Raw genomic sequence first — 14251 nt, 5'->3', positions numbered from 1 at the left:
TCCAATCAGTATAATCAAACACAGCTGGACTCAAATGAAGGTGTAGAACCATCTCAAGGATGATCAGAAGAAATGGACAGCACCTGAGTTAAATATATGAGTGTCACAGCAAAGGGTCTGAATACTTAGGACCATATGATATTTCAGTTTTTCTTTTTTAATAAATGTGCAAAAATGTCAACAATTCTGTCTTTTTCTGTCAATATGGGGTGCTGTGTGTACAATAATGAGGAAAAAAACAAATGGCTGCAATATAACAAAGAGTGAAAAATTTAAGGGGGGCTGAATACTTTCCGTACCCACTGTAGGTGAAGATTTGGGGAATTGTAGATGCGTTTGAAAATGCCTACGATAACAAAGCATCATGGTATTGTCTTGGCTTTTTGGACATGATTTTTTGAAGTACTTCGCTTATTATTCAGCATTATTGTAAAAACATAAAATAAGACGTGGATCTCTGACAACCTGTGAGAGCGTAAAAAACTTGCTGTCACCATTACAGCATGTCTCCTCAGATCTATGCAGCTTTTTTTTGGTGTACGCCTCTGTCACATTTAGATGAGAGAAGGGAAAAAAAGATCTGACCTATTTACTAAAAATGAGTCTGAACAAAATTAATCTTGCAGGTCTCGCCTGAACCTCCCGTTCTCTGCACTCTCTCATCCTATAATTCAATGACACCCCCACCCCGTCCCTCTCTCCTGCTCCATTTCTCTGCATACTCTGCATTATATATAACTCCCAGCATAAATCAACATGACTGATGCTGATTACCATGAGTACATATATCCTACAGTACATCATATGTCTCAGCATCTATGTTAAATGCAAGCATCAACTGCTCTGAGGTGCTCATACCTCATGAATACCGAAGTGGGCATACGAGTCAAAATAGTAATCCCTGGAGGTCATCTCATCGGGGTTGAGGAACTTGGCCATCTTTCCTCTGCCGGGGCAGCTGGGTAAGCTGGCTGAGTGAGGGGTGTGAGGCGCGAGGGACGGGTGTGTGGGCCGCTGGGCATGATGGACCGATGACACTGGTTTGGGCAGGGGAGAAGGCTGGACCGACTGGGATGGGGCGGCACTCAGGGGCTGTTGCTAAAACGGGGAGAACAAGAGAAATTCTCATCATGGTAATGTGAAAAAATTATGGTATACAGTGGCACCAAAAAGTATTTTGACAATTTTTTGAATGTTGAACAAAATATCAAACTAGGAAATATGGACACATAATGCAAAAAATGCAAAAAAAGTATTTGGACACCTCCTGGTTATCAAACATCTGCTGGGACATCTGTGTGAACTTGAGGGGACTGTAAAAAGGTCTAATGTAATATTTTTGCATATGCCATTTGGTTTGACATGTTTCTATTGCAATAACATTTGTTCACATAAGTGTCAAAATACTTCTTGGAGTGACTGTATAATTTAAATGTAAGGTATTTATAGATTATTTGTTATGTTATGTTTATTTTATTTATGTTTTTGATGATTTTATAATGTTTTAATAAATGTATTTTTATTATAATTATAATTATAATTATAATATTAATAATTGATGTGCTTAATTAAAATAAAGTCACAATGCAAAAACAAATCATAATGGTCCTAAATCAGGATCTTTAACATTTTGTTTTTTTGTTTTGTTTTGTTTTTGTAAAAAAGGAAGGAAATGTTGGCACACCGCAGCTCAAAAAATATAAAAATATTTATTTCATGTTCTCACCATAGGTGACATTTCGAGCCCAGTGGCTCTTCATCAGACAATGAACATATACACTGATAAGCCCTTAAATACACCACAGAACTACATCCCATGATCAGATTTATTTTGTGGTTGAGCACTCTCATTGAGCTTTTTAACCATTAGATGCACGCACTTTGTATTGAATCTTTGTTTTTGTCACATTCAGGCTTGACTTGATAATCCAAACAAAGATTCTTGATGCAGAATAATGATAAACTTGCATTCAATAAACACCTGAAACAATACAGATAAACACAAACTTCAACACAAGACAATGAACAGAAGATAACTGAGGGTTTAAACACAGAGGCTGATGAGGAACAGGTGAGACACTAATCAATAAAACGATTAATCACAATGACAACCAAGGAAACAGAAACTAAACACGACAAGGGAAATAGGCAAAAACGGAACAGAAAGAACTTCAGACTTACGGTACGTTTACACGACAACGATATGCTTGAAAAGGAGAAGTTTTTCCTTTGTGTTTTCCACGTATAGATGACACCACTGTCAAAACTATCCCCACTGATCCGCGTAAACGACTAATAACTCTGTATTCTGCTGCCAGGCCATTAGATGGCGATGAAACACTTTCAAAAGTTTGTGTCTTCAGGCACCCAAAACGCCGTTGTCGTGTAAACAAATGGCCAAAACGCATAAAAAGTTTTATGTTTTTAGTTGAAAACGGTGTCGTGTAAACAGCCCCTAAGAGTTCCAACACACACAGACCAAAACTGGGAGAGTTTTGTTTTGGGGTGAAATATGACCTGGACATTAATTGATGAGATTAAAAAAGCAAAAATGAACAGTGATAATTCAGTGCTGTTTAAAAATAGTCCAGTCCAATAATGTCTAACACTTGTCTCTCACATTTCTGAGACCTGGCAGAGGTGTATTGTGCCTTAAAGGAGAACTCCGGTCAATTTTAACATTGAGCTCATTTTTTTGTACATTTGGAGTGCTGTCAGTACAGAGAACAACGCCAAAAATCGGTGTTGCCTACACCGTGTTATCCTCGTTTTAAAATTTGCACCCTGTTGACTTCAATGGTGCAAGTTTTAAACCTGCTTTTAGCCTCTTAACATCCTTGATGTGTCATTACAAGTGCACAGGTCATGTGGGTGATTCCTTCTGAGTGAACGCGGGTGAATCTGACTGCAGTAGATGTGAAAGAAATATATAAAAAATGATGTTTATTCAGCCAGCGCACATACCTGTATTTACATCCTGTTTTCGGTCGAAGTCCACAGTAGTCGATTGTCGAGTTCACGCGCATAGGTTTAGTACCTATGATCACGCGCGTGAACTCGACAATCGACTACTGTGGACTTCGACCGAAAACAGGGTGCAAATTTTAAAAAGAGGATAACACGTTGTAGGCAACACCGATTTTTGTCGTTGTTCTCTGTACTGACAGCACTCCAAATGTACAAAAAAATGAGCTCAATGTTAAAATTGACCGGAGTTCTCCTTTAAGAGCAAAGGGAGTGCAGGACAGTTAGATTGCCGTGGAAAGGACTTAAGACAAGTATTACATATGGTGAGCCTCTCTGGCTCTGATTAGATCTTCTACGTCCTGCAGAGAAGCTTGGCCCTTCCTCAACCTGGCAGAGAAAATGCTAATGAACCATCATCCCACATTACAGACAACAAACGGGTATAAACGGGCCATTTGAGCCACTGGAAGCTTTGACACATACATAAAACACACACACACACACACACACACACACACACACACACACACACACACACACACACACACACACACACACACACACACACACACACATATATATATATATATACATACAGTATTTATAAATGTATAAATTATATTATATATCATCTCTAATGTTATTGAAAATGAAGTTATAAAATATTAATATATTTAATGTCATATATATCTTCTATCTATCTATCTATCTATCTATCTATCTATCTATCTATCTATATATATATATATATATGTAGACTTCAGATGCGAAAGCCTCTAAGTCCGTCTAAAGTTTTTGTTTAATATTAACATTTTTATCAGGCTCCGTAGTACCGGCATTTCTGAATGGGCTGAGGCTGGAATTTTGTGAGTTTGAAGTCTTCATATATATATATATATATATATATATATATATATATATATATATGTATGTATGTATGTATGTATGTATGTGTGTGTGTGTATATATTATTTTATATATATCCTAGATATAATGTTTTCTCATATATTTCTCATGTTTTGCAATTTTGTGATATCTTTGTATTTGCATAAGTGTGCAAATCGGTATGTGTGTGTGCAGCCTTTTAGCTCAGGGGATTTAAAATAATGAGTGTCAGCAGAGGGGAAGAGCAGCTGTATCAAGAGGCATGAAGGTGTTCGGATCTATTAGAAAGACGGGAGAGGGCAACGTCCTTGCCCCTCCAGTCAGCTAACAAATCTCATTTCACATTCTATTTTTAACCTCAACAAATGGCACATTTCGGCAACATTCCACCTTTCAACCATGCTCTTGAGAACTCTAATAGTTTTTTTTGTGACATAACTGGATTGATGTGTGTAAGAAGAAAATAGGTGCTCTTGGGATCCTTTCACAAATAGAACTGCCATAGCTTTTCTCTGGTGTTAGTTTATGACAGGGAACAACCTAAGAGTTTAAGAGTTGCTTTGCATTGTATTTCTAAATCATTAATGTATTCAGAACAGCTCTTATGAATTTTGCAGATTCATGGGCAGCACTCTCTGCTTTGGCTGGGCATAATATAAAAAGGCTGAAACTGCTAGAGTGCATTTCAGAGCTAAGTGGTGTATTCTCAAGGAAGAACCATAACTGTAAGCTTTATACTTGTGAAACCAACTGCTGACCTTGAAGAGCACAACAACATCTCTATTGAAAAGGCTGTAAAACCTCTCAAATTGTTACAGGTGAGGCTTCCTCACCTTTTCCTCCGGATCACCAGAGGGAGCTCTCACCAGAATACTAACTATTGCTATTCGTACTACAATTCCCATAGGCCCTCAGACCTGGGACTGATAGCGCACACACACTATTTAAGCACACCACACACACACCACCATTGCGAAGTCTTGATTTGCTAAGGTTGTCAATTCTGAGCGTTTCTACTGTGGACTGTTATTCTGTGTTTGATCTTGGACTGTTTCCCGTTGTTTGATTCTCTGCTGCCCGCCTCGATTATTGCCTGTCTATTGGATTGTGATTGTCAGCCGCCTGCCCAGACCTCTTGCCTGTCCTTTTGAACTGTGTATGTTTGCTGCCTGCCTCGACCTAAGCCTGTTCCTGTTTACGATTCTGTATTACCTTCTCCATTGCCCCTGCTGTGTCTCAACCCTGTATTGTTTGACTCTGACCAAAATAAAGCTGCAGATGGATTCTCACTCCGCTGACTCCCCGTTACAGAAGACTTCGCCAAACAGCGATCCAGCAGCTATCATGCAGTTGTCCTCCAAACTGTCAGCACAACCCCACCAGCTCGCGAGGCATCGGCATCAGCTCAATCGCCTAACCTCCCTGACTGAAGAACTCGTCCAAACACTACAAGGCCTACGCGTTACTCCTACAAAGGCTGCGGCGGCTCCAGCGCTTTCTCCCGCTGTCAGCATGCCCAATACTTCTAGCATCTAGCATTCCCCCAAAAAATGTACGGTGACCCAGCGAAATGCAAGGGATTCCTGTTACAATGCTCTCTGTTTGTAAACCAGCAACCTACCTTGTATCCTACGGATTCGAGCAGGATATCTTTCGTCTGTTCGTCACTAACCGGAAGGGCTTTAGACTGGGCCACCGCGGTGTGGAGAGATGACGGAACAGCTTTCCCTTCCTTCAATATATATCTTCAGCGCTTCAGAGAAGTATTTGAACATCTGGCTGGAGGTAAGAGTGCTTGTGATCAGTTGCTCGGTCTATGTCAGGGGAGGGGAACAACGGCGGAATATGCCTTGTTATTTCATAATCTCGTGGCACAAACTAACTGGGTGGAGGATACTCTAAAGCTGAATATGGTGACCCTGAGACCAAAAAGCCTGAGACCCTGCATTGATTATCGCGGCTTTAATGACATCACCATTAAATTTTGATACCCCCTGCCATTGGTCCCTACTGCACTCGAACAACTCCGTCAAGCTAAATACTTCACTAAACTCGATCTGCTGAAACAGGTGATGAGTGGAAAACTGCTTTCTCAACCTCCTCTGGGTACTACGAATATTTGGTTATGCCATTCGGCCTGGCAAACAGTCCTTCTGTGATCCAGTCGTTCATCAATGATGTCTTCCGTGACATGCTCGACAGATGGGTAATAGTGTATATAGATGATATCTTGATCTACTCCAATTCTCTCGAAGAACATGTCCAGCATGTAAGATCAGTACTCCAACGCCTAATCCAGTATCAACTGCATGCCAAAGCAGAGAAATGCGAGTTCCACCAAACATCCACAGCCTTCCTGGGATACATCATCAGCCGAGAGGGAGAAGCAATGGATGAGAACAAGGTAAAAACAGTGCTTGACTGGCCTCAACCACGCACAGTGAAGGAGCTACAGAGATATCTTGGGTTCGCTAATTTCTATAGAAGATTCATAAGAGACTTCAGCACGGTCACTTTTCCGCTAACCGCCATGACCAAACGCTCCACTTTGCGCCTCCTCTGGTCACATGAAGCTCAACAGGCATTCGAGGATCTCAAGACTCACTTCACCTCTGTGCCCATTCTCCATCATCCTGACACAGATCTTCCCTTTATTGTGGAGGTGGATGCTTCCAACACAGGCAAATGGGCTATACTCTCTCAGCGCCATGGGTCCCCAGCAAAAAATGTTTGCTTGCGCCTTCATCTCTAGAAAACTATCCTCTGCAGAGAGAAATGACGATGTCGGCAACCGTGAGCTCTTGGCCATGAAAGCTACCCAAGAAGAATGGTGCCACTGGTTAGAGGGGGCTCAGCATCAATTTACAGTAATCACTGACCACAAGAACCTAGAATCTACATTCAGCAAAACGACTAAATCCTCGTTAAGCGAGATGGGCCATGTTTTTCACTCATTTCAATTTCATTGTCACCTGCAGACCTGGTTCCAAGAATACCAAAGCCGATGCACTATCACGACAACTTGAAGACCCAGTTCATCATGAAACTGACGAGAATATCAATCCAGAAGCACTGCTCATTGCACTAGTTCAGTGGGACATCATGACAGAAATTAACCAATCCAACACCCAGAATCCTCCACCATCAGACTGCCTACACGATCTCACCTTTGTGCCCGAACATCTGAGGGAAAGACTCCTTCATCAGGTCCACTCAACTCCCAGCTCAGGGCACCCTGGAATCACAGCAACTCACCATCTCCTCACTAACCGGTTTTGGTGGCCCACAATGTCTACAGACACCACAACCTTTGTAAAGAACTGCACCACATGTAGTACCTCTAAAACCCCTCGACAATTACTCGTCAGTCTACTTCAACCCATGCCTATTCCTCAACGTCCCTGGTCCCATATCGCCATTGATTTTGTCACCAACCTCCCCAACTCCCAGGGCAACACCATCATCCTGACAGTTATTGACTGTTTCTCCAAAGCATGTCGTCTCATTCCTCTGCCTAAACTCCCCACTGCTTTCGAAACAGCCAAGGTATTATGTAATTACGTCTTCCACTTCTATGGACTACCTGAAGACATTGTGTCAGACAGAGGTTCGCAATTTAGGTCGGCTTTCTTCCAACAACTCAATGTAAACATCAGTCTCACCTCTGGTTACCATCCGCAGTCCAACAGCCAAACAGAACGATTAAATCAAGAACTCACACGTTTTCTCAGATCTTATTGCCAACATAACCAATCTGATTGGAGTAAATACTTAATGTGGGCAGAATACGCACAGAACTCGCTTCAGAAACCCACCACTGGTTTGAGTTTGACTCCCTTCAAATGTGTTTTAGGCTACCAACCACCCTTGTTTCCCTGGTCCGGCGAACCATCCGACCTACCATCTGTCACTGAATGGCTTCAGTGCAGCAAAGAGATCTGGAACCGAGCACACACCCATCTACTACACGCAGTGCACAGATAAGAACAGCAGGCCAATCGTCACCGCCGTTCAGGTCCAGAGTATACTCCAGGGCAGTGGGTTTGGCTATCTACAAAGGACCTCCGCCTCAGACATCCATGCAGAAAACTAGGTATGTGGGCCCTTTCAAAACTCTTAGACAGATTACTTCTTTTCGCTTAGATTTACCTGTTAACTATCGTATTTCTCCCACATTTCATGTTTCGCTTCTAAAACCTGCTGCTGGTCCGAGAGGAGAGTCGGAGAGTGGAGCCGAAGTTCAGACCCCTCCGCCCAATCTGGTCGAAGGCGAGGAGGCGTGCCAAGTTACTCGACCCCAGACGCTGGGCGGTATTCTACAGTATCTGGTGGACTGGGAGGGGTATCCATCCTGGGTCAACATGGATGATATCCTCGACCCCACACTCACTGAGGAGTTTCATAGGACGCATCCGGAGAAACTGAGCGTTTCTACTGTGGACTGTTTTTCTGTGTTTGATCTTGGACTGTTTCCTGTTGTTTTATTCTCTGCTGCCTGCCTCAACCTAAGCCTGTCCCTGTTTACGATTCTGTATTCTCCGTTGCTCCTGCTGTGTCTCGACCCTGTATGTTTGACTGACCAAAATAAAGCTGCAGATGGATTCTCACTCCGCTGACTCTGCGTTACACAAATGACTGCATTCAAGTTCATAGCCATTCAAGAACATTCAGATGCAGATATTGGCAATTACTTAAAAGGATACACTTTGTGTTTAAAAGTGTTTCTGCAGCAATGACATAGTGGAACCATTTTGGGTTTCCCAAACCTTTCAGGGAAGTTCCCATTTTTTAAAGAATATTTCAATAATCTGAAGAACCTATTTCACTATAAAGAACCTTTTGTGCAATGAAAAGATTCCATGGATGTTAAAAGTTATTTATGGAACCATAGAAGCCAATTAAGAACCAATATTTTTAAGAGTGTAGTTCACCCAAAAATGAAAACGGTCTTTTTCTCACTCTCATGTCATTGAGTCCAAGTATTAATATTTTTTTATTTTGTGGAAAATTGTCTGTGTTTTTCTGTTCTTTTTTTGACTGTTCAGTAAAAGTTAATGAAGTCCAATGTTGTTTTGAACCCATTTGGCTTTCATTGTGAACAAAAACATTCTTCAAAATATCTTCTTTTGTGTTCTGTAGTATAAAAAAAGTCATACAGGTTTGGAATGACATGAAGGAGAGAAAATGATGACAGAATTATAATTTCTTTAGTAAACTTTTCTTTTAAAAGTCTAGTTACCTTACACTAAACACACCACTTCTATCTACTCTCTGTGGAACCATATTTGACTAACAGCCCTGCAGAGCAGTCTTCAGTGTCTGCTATTTTGGGAGAGTTTTCAGAGGTCAGACAGCATCTATCAGATGGTTTTAAAGATCCCTTGACATTATACGGTGGCCTACTGCTGCGCTGAACTTTGGAAGGAACTTTTAACAACAGCTTCGCCCCCTTTCTTCATCCTTTAAAGAACATGGATTAGATTTCATGCTTCCATGACTATGTCAATACATTCCAGCTGGCTAATCCCTCATTGAGGATTGCATTAAGTTCAAGGCCACTAATGAAACTGGAATTCATCAAAGCGTTTTGCTCAATGGCAGCTCTGGATTGCAACCTCAGTATTGTAACGTGTAGATGAGCACGCATGTATCTGATTCTGATTAGTGTCAAAGTAACAAGGACAATACTCAGGTGAAAATCAACAAGGAAACTATACATTAACATAAACAAGACTGAACAAAAAACTGTGAGGAACTAAGGGCTTAAATACACAGAGTGAGGTAATCAACTGGAACAGAAACAGGTGCGTGATAAATCAGAAACCGTGGAAACTAATAACGACCAGGAACACAGGAAAAACGGGAACAGGGAAAATGAAACCAAAACCTGATGACTCAGATTTTTAGCTTTCTGCCCTACTGCAAACGGACTTCTTTGACATTTGCTGCCCTTTGCTGCCATTTGCTGAGTCAATAAAACAAGTGCAATTGAATAAATGCTATCTATGTTGTTTTCACCAAAGTAAATTCATCTTAAATAAGGGCATCCATACGTTTGCAACACAGGGCTACATTCAGGCAAGGTTCAACTAATGAAAGGCAATTTTAACCAAAAAGTTACGTCAGGTTAGTGCAAGTTGTCACATTTCAGGGCAAAATGCCATGTACAGTATGTTGTAATGTTATACAGTAAATTAAGTCTGCAACTATTTTAATATGGGCAATATGAAAGATGTTTTTTACTTAGGATTTTTACATTATTTAATATTTTCACAGTATTCAACATAAAAATAAATAAAAAATAATCTTAAATCTGTGTATAATTAAAGGTTTAGTTCACCAACCCTCAAGTTGTTCCAAACCTGTATGAGTTTCCTTCTTCTGCTGAACACAAAATAAGATATTTTGAAAAATATCAGTAAGCAGTAGTGTTGGAAAGAGTACTGAAAAAACATACTCAAGTAAAAGTACCATTGCATTCCAAAAAATGTAGCGTGAGTAGAGTAAAAAGCCTCACCTAATGCACTAAAAAAGGCTAAGATAGTGAGCTAACACTAATTACACTGTAATTCCATGCAATTAAATATGTTACAATTTAAACGTAAATGCACATTGTTCTAGAAGGGTGGCATCTTCCCTTACATTTTACACAGCTACATTTACTCAAATTGTAATGCTGATAATATAAGGAAAATTGTGCATTAAATAGGGAAGTAAAACTTTTACAAAAGAAACACACACACACATACACAAACAAATGCATGTCTCGTTGTAGTCTTAGCGAAGTTGTTTTATCAGCAGCATCCACAACAACAACAACAACAACAACAACAAAAATGTTGAACTTGAAAAATGTTTTTTTGCGCAAGTGCACTTGATTCTACGAAATTGATCAATCAAAAAAACGTTGTTCATTAACGAGCTGTAGTCACGCACTGACAGAAACGCAGTTCAAGTTAACGCCATGGGTCATAAGGTGCACTGCATACTGAATCTGGTCCTCTAATTTCAGTGGGTGTTTTTCCACAGTTTTAGAGTGTCCCCAACACACCATCACAGCGCGCATCGCGTGCTCACTAAACTCATTAAGAATGAGCTGCTGACTTCTCCAAGTGATGCTGCATGACGAGCGCGAGGTAGAGACGTCTCTCTATATTAAGTAAATGGGAGCGGGAATTCACCGCATTTACGCGCATATTAACTAAACAGCTAATGGGCACCAATGAGTATGGAAAAAATACTATGGAAGTCAATGGTGCCCATCAACTGTTTACCGTCGACATTCTTCAAAATATCTTCTTTTGTGTTCAGCAGAAGAAAGAAACTCATACACGTTTGGAACAATTTGAGGGTGAGTAAATGATAGCAGATTTTTTTTAATTTTTGGGGTGAACTATCCCTTTAAGTTATTTCCAATTATCCTACTGCTGCGCTCCTCTTCGCAGGTGCAGCACCAAGGACAGCGACCAGACTCTAGCAGATCACAAGGAGCTTTGCTCAAGACACTAATTACGAATCAGTCACTAATTAGTCATTAGCTTATGCTTTATAAAAGTGTCTCACAGACAGTACCCTATTACAGGAGCAATCCCTCTGGAGCAGACTTGTGGATAAGTGTCTTTCTCAATGGATCAACCATTGCAGAATTTGCACAACGGTACAACATGTAGTTTACCTGCCCAGATCTTTAACCATTTGTCCACCCCAAAGCAGCATTTGATGACGCAACCGTTCTCGGACAGACCTATAGTCTATTGCAACCGACTTTCTTTGCGAACAATTAGACGTCCTCTCCTAATATCGCACGTGGCTGTGTTTGCTAACTCGTGTAGTAGGCGTAGCCTACTGTTATATGTTTCAACAGCGTTTTCAAATAATGTATCAATATCGTACCAGTATATAGGCTACATCTCGCTACTCACTACTCATCACCAGGCGCAAAATAAACGCTTTCGAATGCTGAGGTAACCATTGCAACAGTGCGCCGCTGGAACACCGCAGGAAACAACACAAATACTGTCAATATTTACATTAGCCTATTAATGGTTTACATTTCCTTAAAAAAAAAAAAAAAAGAACTTTATTGTTTTCCTTAAAATATAGTACATTTGAGATGACCTGTGAACTGTGCAAGTGATGGCAAAAGACAATTTGTGTTGCGCGAGAGAACCATTGAGCCGCGAAATAGAAGTTCGTTTACACACGTTAAACAGTCATTATAATTCGCACACTGGTATAAAAACTCAAAACCTCGAACCCAATGTTGCTTTTAAATGTACGTTTTGATCTACTGGGGCTTCATAACTGAAATTAATAACAATCGTTATTTGATCTGTTAATCCACGTACGTCGCTTACCTCAGTGCTCTCCGTATCCGCCATTTTTCTCCTAAGGAGCAAACAGCGGGAGGAGTGTTTAATTCCCATAAGAGCAAACGGGATCTGCTCCGGATCGTGCGATAAATGAATGATTAAAACCTCTTCAAAGTCTTTCCCGCAGCCGTTTGCTTAATAACCTCAAACAAATCCCAGAATAAATTCGAATCACGTTCCAGAAGATAAACGAGCCCTAAAACTTGTTGAAAGCCCTCCTAAATGGTGTAAAAGTTACCTACAGCAGTGGTTCCCAAAGGAGCGCATAGCGAATTCTCCATATCGTGGGAAAAATATTATACAGCCTACTTATTAAGAGGCTCCACATCCTTCCATGGCTTGAGGAATATGAGATCAGCTGGGCAGTAAAAGTGTTAATCATTCACGTCTCCATCCTTTGGATCTGGAATAAAGTCCCCAAGTAACCCTTTAAATATGTTATGAGGAAAATCGCTCTCTTTATTATAATAGGCTGTTTCAGTGAGGCAAGAAAAATGCTTTCTGCTGCTCTGAAATCGTTCGTCGATCACTGAAGAGATTCTCTCACGTATTAAAGTGATTCAAAGACGTTGCTCCACGCTCCAAATCGGATCTTCGAAGATTTTCTGAAAACAGCCAACGTTTAAAGTTCCTCTTTTTGAGATGCTGACGGATCTTAAACGACGAATAAGTTGGATTCCTTTAAATGGAGCAGCGGGAGCCAATTAGGTCTGTTTTCACCTCGCCTCCATCCTCTGTCCGGCTGAATCAAATGTGATTCAGGAGCTCAGCAGGTCCCAGTGCTGCTGTAATACTGAAGCTCCCCACACACGGTAAACTTCAATTAGTAGACTAATAATGTACTAAAATTAGCGTTCTGGATCGGTTTCTCTTAGACTGAAAGGTTTATTTATTTATGAATGCATGTATACTGGTCAAAAAAAAAGAAAAAAAAAAGACTATTTTTTATGTTTTTGAACGAAATCTCTTCGAGAAGAAAAAAACAGTAATATTGCGAAATATTATTTCAATTTAAAATAATGGTTTTCTATTTGAATATACTTTAAAATATAATTTATTTCTGTGATGCAATGCTGAATTTTCATCAGCCATTACTCCATTCTTCAGAAATCATTCGGATATGCTGATTTATTATCAATGTTGGAAACAGTTGTTCTGCTTAATCATTTTTATAACCTGTGGATTATTTGATTAAAAAAAAAGCACAGAAATTTTGTAACAATATACACTATACCATTCAAAAAAGTTTGGGATCTGTAATTGTTTTCTTTCTTTTTTTGAAAGAAATTAATACTTTTATTTAGCAAGGATGTGTTAAATTATTAAAAAGTGATGATAAAGACTTTTTGAATAAATGCTGTTCTTTTGAACTTTTTATTCATCAATAAATCCTGAAAAGAGTATCACAGGTTCCAAAAAAATAATAAAAATAAAATTAAGCAGCACAACTGTGTTTCCAACACTAATAATAACTGAGAATCAAATCAGCATATTAGAATAATTTCTGAAGGATCACATAAGACTGGAGTAATGGCTGAAGAAAATTCAGCGCATCACAGAAATAAATTATATATTAAACCATTATTTTCAATTGTAATGATATTTCACAATATTACAGTTATTTTTTTCTTCATTTTTGATCAAATAAATGCAGGTTTGATTGGCATAAGAGGCTTCGTTCAAAAACATTAAAAATAGTAATGTTTCCAAACTTTTGAGCTGTACTGTGTTTATGATTGAAACTTTTATACATAAAGAAAATATTAGCACTTTCAAGACATATCATTAAAACGTTTACAATCGCATAAGTTGAAATCTCCAGAAATGTCAATCTTCTAAACAGCTGTTTTTATTACTTTATTATTTATTTTGCATATATTACCCCATGGTTACTATTAAAATAAAATATGATATGCACCCCCCACATAATAAAGTTTGCCCCTTTATCAACTCAATGCTTTAGTGTCCTCATATTTATATCATCTCTCTTGTTCCTTATAGTAAAACCATAGCATTTCATCTGAGAC

General features: G+C 39.5%; 1 protein-coding gene across 2 annotated transcripts in view; it reads right to left on the bottom strand.

Annotated features, from left to right (window-relative positions):
• The window catches only part of LOC311290264 (protein arginine N-methyltransferase 8-B), a 38837-nt gene extending 25845 nt beyond the window's left edge, over positions 1 to 12992 (bottom strand). Inside the window, exons 1-2 of one of the 2 annotated variants that reach the window (XM_084408641.1) lie at positions 12210 to 12992; positions 859 to 1098 (exon numbers count right to left, since the gene is read on the bottom strand). In XM_084408641.1, the coding sequence (XP_084264767.1) occupies positions 859 to 1098; positions 12210 to 12278 (309 nt within the window). In that variant the 5' untranslated portion in view covers positions 12279 to 12992. Of the gene's footprint in view, positions 1 to 858; positions 1099 to 12200 lie in introns of both variants that reach the window. The other variant, XM_084408640.1, reaches the window with a different exon arrangement.
• Positions 12993 to 14251: the final 1259 nt, after the last annotated feature.

Source organism: Rutilus rutilus (assembly GCF_951802725.1).
Source record: "Rutilus rutilus genome assembly, chromosome: 5".
Lineage (NCBI taxonomy): Eukaryota > Metazoa > Chordata > Actinopteri > Cypriniformes > Leuciscidae > Rutilus > Rutilus rutilus.
This window is presented reverse-complemented; position numbering and strand designations above follow the sequence as displayed.